The 8,609-nt window shown below is 34.3% G+C and overlaps 1 protein-coding gene and 1 pseudogene across 1 annotated transcript in view; one reads left to right on the top strand and one right to left on the bottom strand.

Moving 5' to 3' along the window:
- Nucleotides 1–6,074, top strand: part of LOC107659098 (FRAS1-related extracellular matrix protein 1-like) — a 19,789-nt pseudogene extending 13,715 nt beyond the window's left edge.
- A 941-nt stretch (nt 6,075–7,015) lies between these two features.
- LOC107659097 (inactive ubiquitin carboxyl-terminal hydrolase 53-like) overlaps nt 7,016–8,609 on the bottom strand; it is a 43,308-nt gene continuing 41,714 nt past the window's right edge. The window contains exon 14 of the mRNA XM_016447927.1: nt 7,016–7,981. Coding sequence (XP_016303413.1) covers nt 7,902–7,981 — 80 coding nt within the window. The 3' untranslated portion in view covers nt 7,016–7,901. The remainder of the gene's footprint in view (nt 7,982–8,609) is intronic.

Raw genomic sequence — 8,609 nt, 5'->3', positions numbered from 1 at the left:
TCTGTCGGTCGGTCGGTCTGTCTGTCTGTCTGTCTGTCTATCTATCTGTCTGTCTGTCTCTGTCTGTCTGTCTGACACTCTATCTATCTGTCTGTCTGATTATCTATATCTATCTATCTGACACTCTATCTATCTATCTGTCTGTCTGACACTCTATCTGTCTGTCTGTCTGACTATCTATCTATCTATCTAGAAGTTGTGAAGAGTTTGACAGTTTAAGTGAGAATCGGCTCATCAGTTTTGATCAACAAGCCATATGCAATTAGTTGTTGTGCAAACTGCATACAATTGTACTTACTGTTTGCACACATGTGCCAAAGCATTTGCAATTTGCTCAAATCAATAAGAAATTCCAATCTGATGTGAACAAGAAGCTAATTGTTCAGAGATCTGAACTTATTGTTTCGGGGAAAAAAAGTTTAATTCGAGAATTGAGCCAAAGCAATTGAGAAAAACTGTAATGTATTCACATCATGTATAATCTTTGCCGTGTCTGTAGGTGAGTTTGTGAGGCAGCGTTTCTCTCAGAGGGATCTGAACAGAAGGAATATTGTCTACATCATAAACTCTGCTCTGGACGCTTTAACTGACAGTCTGGAGTTCGCTGTTTCTGATGCGCTGGGAAACACTGGAGCCTCTCACAAGTAAACCCCGGGCTTTGAAATGTTGCTTTGATTTTGTTTTCCTGCAGGATTAGTGACTGTGTTGTTTAATTTCTTCATCCGTAAATCGTAATTTCTCATAGCAACATGTATTTGTGAGTATTTCTCGAGCGTTACACCTCCACCCATACACTTGGATGGCATGTTGTCCGTGGATGTTAAGATGTGTAATATTCTCCCCTCTGTCAGATTGGAGTTCAGCTGGGCTAGTGTGCATCTGAGCAGGACTGAGTATGTAATATGTGAGAGTCAAGGGTCGGTCTCACTGACCATCCAGAGGAAGGGAAATGTGCAGGACTCGTCTTATGTTACTGTACAGGTATAACTTTGTTTGTGTTTATTTGTTTGCTTTTTATTCTTATGTGGATTTTTATACATTTATCATTGCCCATAGGTGAAAGAACTAACAGCATCTGCTGGAAAAGACTTCATACCGGCTTCATCTTTGATTCAGTTTGACCCAGGTATTATTTTGGTTATATAACCTTTTAAACCAATAAAAAATGCTTCCAATAAATTCTGTAAAGATAATACAGAAGCTAAATCAATATTAAAATCAATGCTAACAAAACTTAAAATGGTGTCTGTTTCCAGGGGTGGTCAGTCGAGTTTGGAAAGTGGAGATAGTTCAGGACTCTTTAGAGGAAGCTGATGAGAAATTTGAGGTTAATTTGGTATCTCCAGCGGGTGTAATGCTGAAAGACAACTCAAAAGCCACCATCTTCATAAAGGACACAAATGGTTAGTGCAAGTTGTCCAGAAGATCATAATTTAGGTGAACTATTCCTTTAATGAAAAGAGCAAGAATTCTGATCATTTTGTTTTCCACAACGATGAAACGTCACAGGTTATGTGTGTAGTAAGATGATTTGTTGGCTGTTTTTAAAGGACAGTGCAGAGAGAGCCGGTTTAAAGCGGACACTGGCCTTCAGGGCCGAGAGGTGCAGCCGGGGCCGTACCCTCAACACGGCTCCATCCAGGTGGAGACTCTACCTTTCTCTCAGAGCTACATCAGAGGAGACGCTGATATAATAGTTCAAGCTCCCACTGCTACAAAGAAAAGACTCAGAGTCGTTGGGAATGGGAAAGTGGTACGTTACAAACATAAAAAATAGTGTTAATTATATACACTATTACAGCATTTATTATTATTATTATTATTATGTTTTCATTTTAATTTCAGTTTTAGTAATTTAGTTATGTGCTTTTGATATTTTTTGTATTAGTTTTTTTTTATATATATTTATATTTAGCCTTAATATATTTCAATTTGAGTTATTTTAGAAAACGTACGTTATTTCAGTTAGTTATATTTATTTAATTTAATCCAATTTTCAAGTTTTTTGAGTGTAAGTCTTTCATGTAATATTTAATAATTAATGTTATATTTATTTTATTTCAGTTAACAAAATCAATAGTTTTCGTTTACAATACTTCAGGTTATATTTCAATTAAACAAAATAATCTTTATAAATGTAAATAATAAATGTAAATAATCTTTATATTTAAATTTGATTTAATTTCAGCCTTGTTTTACTTAGCAGAAACAATTTAAAAAGTTTTAGTTACATTTTAGTGACACAGCCATGTATTACTGTGCACGAGAGTCACAGTGACACAAAACAACAAGAGACATCCACAAAAACATCCAGAGAGAGAAAGACAGCTATAGACAGTTACTTGCATAAAAAAAGTATAAACAATACAAGTATCTACAATACAATATATATATATATACACACACACACACACACACACACACACACACACACACAAACACACAATATATCAGTGTTATTTATGCTTTTGTAGTATTTATTAACATTTAGATTTTTTAGTGTTTATTTTTTTATTTAGCAACATTTTTTTATTTAGGCAACATTTATATAATCTAAATGTTATTATATAAATATTATATGTATACATTTTTCATTATTTTGTATTTTGTACAGCTGTATTTCAATTAAACAAAACATGTTTTCAGAAGTTTACTCACTCAAGATAACATGGTGAACTTTCATCTACAGGTTCAGCCTTCTGAAACCATTCGCCACGGATCTGATGTCATTTACAAGGTAAGTCAAATAAAAACATAATGGCATTTGAGCAGCTGGGACTACATATATCTGTGTTATGTTCAAAAACCATTTTTGATCTTAATTTTGTTACTATTCATTACATAAAATCACACATAATTCACTTTATTTATATCATTAATATTACTAATCACTGACAGTATCATGGTCTCGTATCGATGGCGGTCGAAGAGGACAACACCAACTCAAGGACTGACAGAAAGGCTCAGGTGCAGGTGACCAGCTGGGGGGACAGGACAAAACCCCAGCAAACCGCCAGAGCTTTACCGCGTGTTGTGAGTCGGGTGAGAGTTGTGCGAGCGTGTGTCAGATCAATTTACAGTAATCGTTTGCAAGTAAACCTGCATATTTGGTTGCGTTTCTCCCAAGCCCTGCACTCCAGAGCTCACTGGCTTTCTGCATCAGAGCGACAGCTCGGCTCAGCTGTTTCGCTGTAACGGGGGCTCCTGGGGGCCCTGGGCACTGACTAATGAGGTCATTAATGTTACAGTACTGAATATTTAGAGTGGGCCTTCAGTTTCAACATTTCATGAGATGATTTGAATGGTGTCTTTTCTGCACTCACCCAGACTGTAAAAGCACAGAAGTGTCCTCGAGGATGGACGTATCACAGCAACTACTGTTACATACTGAGCACTGAGCGCAAAGCCACGTGGAGCGCCGCGGCGCGGGCCTGCAGAGAGAGGTGAGAGGGACCAAATGCTACATAAACACAACATCAGCGGTTATGAGTAACTGTGACTACTAAATACTAAATAATTGTTCCCTCAAGCTACAATGGACACCTGGTCAGTGTTTTGTCAAAAGGAGACATGGACTGGCTGTGGGACTTCAGTGATAGAAAACCCTTTTGGATTGGTAACTGTTTTTTTCTGAATTTTATGCAGTCAGTGAAATTATAGTGTTAACAGTCTATTGAAGCTTTAGACAAAATATTTAAAAAATATATGTTTTGCATATGTGCTTTTATGGCTCATAGAGTGTGATATTAGAGATTACGGAGCTCCAAAAAGCAGAAAGGACACCTCCGTTTTTTTTTTTTCAGAGGCCCAAACAAAATTGGTGCAGATGCTGATATTTATTTATATTCTGATGCTTGTAATGTAAATCAATGAGATCTTTCTAACAGTATTGCAGACTACTTACATGACATGCATACTGTATAATATCATGTCACTCTATATCTGCCAATAATGTCTTAGTAAGATATTTAAATGCCTAGTTTTATGATCAAAGCTCTGTAGTTTCAAAACATATAATGCAATACAATGAGTGAGAGATGAACAAATAAATAAACCTTCCTCGAAAGCATGGATCTTATTTGATGCATTTTAATATGATTTTTCAAAAGATGTTGCTTCAGTCCGGTAAGTGTTCATCTTGAAATATTACTAAAATGTGACCCTGCCTGTGAAAACCCAGCTAAAGTCATTTTTGTTGTGATTCTACATAAAATCATCCTTCATAAAGATGTAGAACATTCTGTGAAAATATAACCTTTATATCTTTAATATTGACTGAGTAAGGCCATGACAAAGATTGAAATCATAGGGAAATGAATGGTTGAAATCAAACTTTGACGCGTGTTTTCTCATAATTAGATTTTGAGATTTTAGCCTGGATTTCACACAGGGTCACAAATATATATTATTTTTATGCTTACTTTATAAAACTCAGTAAAGATTTCACAGCATTTTTACTATTATACCTAAAAAGTAGCTAAAAATGGTATAAACTACCAGTCAGATGACAGAAGGCATGTAGTAGATTCATGTTAATCATTTAGAGGCCTTTGAGTATCAATTATGATACTGTAGGAAGTAACACTTTAGGGACCAATTCTCACTATTAACTAGTTGCTTATTAGCATGCATATTACTAACATATTGGCTGATTATTAGTACTTATAAAGCACATATTATTATGCATGACCATATTTTAGATCCCTTAATCCTAACCGATACCTAAACTTAAAGGGTTAGTTCACCCAAAAATGAAAATTCTGTCATTAATTACTCACCCTCGTGTTGTTCCAAACTCGTAAGACTTTCGTTCATCTTCGGAACACAATTTAAGATATTTTATAAGAAAAAAGTTATTAAACCTGTTATACTGTATTATGACAGCACTTTTTTTAAACTAAATTTCAATATCGTGCTAATACCGCATACCGTGATAAAAGCATTAGCAATTAATCGCAACATGAAAAATTGATACCGGCATATCCCTACATCAGTGGTTCAACTGTAAAGATACGAAGCTACGAGAATACTTTTTTGCGCAAAGAAAACAAAAATAACGACTTTATCATGTATCATGACGCGAGCGTGTGGCGCCGCTGACCCAGATCCGGCGTAATGACATCATCATACTGTCATGAACGCGCATCCACAAGTGACGAAAATGTGGAATAAAGTCGTTATTTTTGTTTAACGCGCGTCCACACAGGTGACGCAGTAAAGACGAAAATGTGGAAAAAAAGTCAATATTTTTGTTTTCTTTGCGCAAAAAAACTATTCTCGTAGCTTCGTATCTTTACAGTTGAACCACTGATGTCACACGGACTACTTTGTGGATCATCTTGGTACTTTTGTGGACCTTGAACGTGGTAGTTACCTTGCTGTCTATGGGAGGGTCAGAGAGGCCTCAGATTTCATCAAAAATATCTTAAATTGTGTTCCGAAGATGAACGAAGGTCTTACGGGTTTGGAACAACACGAGGGTGAGTAATTAATGACAGAATTTTCATTTTTGGGTGAACTATCCCTTTAACAACTACCTTACAAACTATTAATTAGCAGCAAATTAGGAGTTTATTGAGGCAAAAGTCATAGTTAATAGTGAGAATTGGACCCCAAATTGAAGTGTGAGCCAGTAGGCTCTAAGGGGTTAAACATGAACTGGTCGCTCTCTCTGTGTAATGACAGGTCTGAATGATCGTGACAGTAAAGGCCGCTGGGAGTGGGTGAGTGGAGAGCCTGTCACTTACACCAACTGGAGGCACGGCCCTCCTAAAAACAGGAAGAAGGGAACGAGGAGGTGCGTCCTGGTCTGGAGGAAGACGAAATGGCAGATACGAGACTGTAAGAAAGGAAAGGGACACCGCTATGTGCGTCACGTTAAAATGTGAGATCAGGCACAGCTGCACAGACTCTCACCCACAACATCTCGCTTAGTGCACGTGTTAATCGTGACGTCACTGTGCTGTCATGTGGTTTGTTGTCTGCTGATGCACTTCAGAGTCTGTTAGAAAACAAATACAAACAGAACAGCTCACATTAACAAGTGTTTGCTATGTCAGCTCACTGTTTCTAAGCCCAAGGGTGACGCGATCACAAAACATCTTCTCTAACTCAGAGGACTGTTGTGTCTTATAATGTAAATGTAATATACTGTATGCTACTCAGTGTTATTTGTATTGTGTGTATTTATTACTGTATGTGCTCTGTATGTTATGGGACTGGGATCTTTTAGATTTTGTAGCTATGATGTTAATATGTATAATTTTTTAGTTGGCATTAGTTTTTTTCTACTAACACTGTAAATGATGTCACTGCAAAGATCACTACTTTAAAATAAAATGTTCCGATATAACATCTGAAATTAATGTTCTCTCATTTTGATTTGTCGGCAAATTATTGCTAATAATTGTGTCTGAGATTGAATATGCATCCCTAAAAATATTCGAAGCTCTCAGTTAAAATAAAGTGTATGCATAGAGCTCTTATAACAAACTTTGATAGGCATTTTTTTATTTTTACATTTTATTTTTTTTTAAAACACTAAGAGGCAAAAGTTTGAGTTTTTGAGTTAGATTTTTTATTTTTTTAATTAATACTTTTATTCAGCATTAAATTGATCATAAGTGAGAGTAAAGACATAATGTTACAAAATATTTCCAATTCAAATAAATGCGGTTCCCTTTTTATTCACCAAAGAATCTTCAAAAATTGTATCATGGTTTCCACAGAAATATTATACACAACTGTTTTTAAAAATGATAATCAGAAATGTTTCTTGAGCAGCAAATCAGCATGATTTCTGAAGGATCATGTGACACTGAAGACTGGAATAAATCACAGGAATACATTACATTTTAAAATATATTCATATAGAAAACAGTTATGAAATTATAATAATATTTTATATTACCGTTTGGACTGTATTTTTAATAATAATAAAAAAAATGCAACTTTTAAAAACATTAAAATCTCACTGACCACAAATTTTTGAATGGTAGTGTCAATCTTCACATAAATTATGCAACCATGTTATGCTTAAATAAATCAGTTTATTAAAAGTTCTTAACCAAAATGAGCTACAATATTATAAAAGAATTGAAAAAGTTAACATTTTACGGATAAAAATACCTTTATCCCATCTTTACATACAAAATAAGGCACTGTTCAGTGTTCTGCCAAGCAACATTATCATACAAATAAAAACAAAATGCACAACTTGTATTGTTCCAAATATGAAAAGAAAACAAGCATATTTAGATGTGCCCAAATAAAGTCAAATTCCACTTTTTACATATAAATGACAAAACAATCTCCAGTGTCTTCTCTATAATTTCTGTGCACATTGGTCAAAAAACTGAGCTCAACATGATAAAAGGGTGAAAACATGTAAAGTGGCCCTTTTTAATTATAGATCAGGGACTAAATAATAAAACAAGATATATTACACACCTAAACCGACAAAAAAGGCCATCGAACATTAAGCTTAATTTTGCTTCTCAAAAGCAGCTCTTACTAAACACAGGAACGGCTTCACATTTAGCAGCTTCACCTTCTGAAAACACAATCAAATCTTTTAGCAGCTCCTCCCTCCAAAAACAATCAGAACATTAAGAAAATCAGAAGCAGTGAACAGAAACCCAACTAAAGCACTTTCTCAGAAATAGGGCAAACTGTGATTGGACGATCAATCGTATTCTTTCAGTTTTGTTAGTCTTAAGTTACACACACATCAGATATCCTTAAGCTTAAGAGTGTTTTGGAATATTTTCTTTAAAGTTACGTAATATTGTTCTCTTTTGGCTTGAAAATGTGCAAATGTAAAGTCTGATACTGGCACACACGCTGTGTTTGAATGCATACTACACATTACAATCCGCAGTGTTTGGTGATGAGATCTGCTGTCAGAGAAAGCCGTGTTCATCCAGTCCTTTCACTGAAACTGCGTTCCACTTAGCAGTGGGTTTATTACTGGAGGCGTGACCTGAAAAACAAACATATAAATGAATGTTAACTTAATAATTAATAATAATTTTAATAATAATAATTTATGCATTTAGCAGACGCTTTTATCCAAAGTGGCTTACAGTGCATTCAGGCTATACATTTTTTACCAGTATCTAAAATGTATAGCCTGAATGTTAACAACTTAAAATGTTAATAACTTAACAATAGAACTGTATTATCAGACTACTGAAATTAGGAAAAGGACTTTATTATAATAAAATCTTATTCATCTGAATAATTAATAATAATAGTAATCCTAGAAATGACCAAGTTCTAAAAAATAGACATATACATAATAAAGATAAATAGCAACATAGTAGTAGGCAGTACAAGAAAAATGTATATCACAATATTCCCAACTTTGGTCAATAATGTAAAACATGACATAATTTTTTATAGAGGAAAAAAGTATATCAATATATAAACACACACACAGACAATATATGCATATGTGTGTGCATATATTTATTTGTATTCCTATATATATATATATATATATATAAATTTTAGACTTTTTAAAATTATATATACAAATTTACACTTTTTAAAATAAATATATTTATTATTTATATAAAAATATTTATAAAATATATTTATATAGTATT

The sequence above is a fragment of the Sinocyclocheilus anshuiensis genome, unplaced genomic scaffold, assembly GCF_001515605.1.
Source record: "Sinocyclocheilus anshuiensis isolate Anshui unplaced genomic scaffold, SAMN03320099.WGS_v1.1 scaffold87, whole genome shotgun sequence".
NCBI lineage: Eukaryota > Metazoa > Chordata > Actinopteri > Cypriniformes > Cyprinidae > Sinocyclocheilus > Sinocyclocheilus anshuiensis.
The sequence above is the reverse complement of the archived record's forward strand: the minus strand, read 5'-3'. Positions and strand labels throughout refer to the sequence as shown.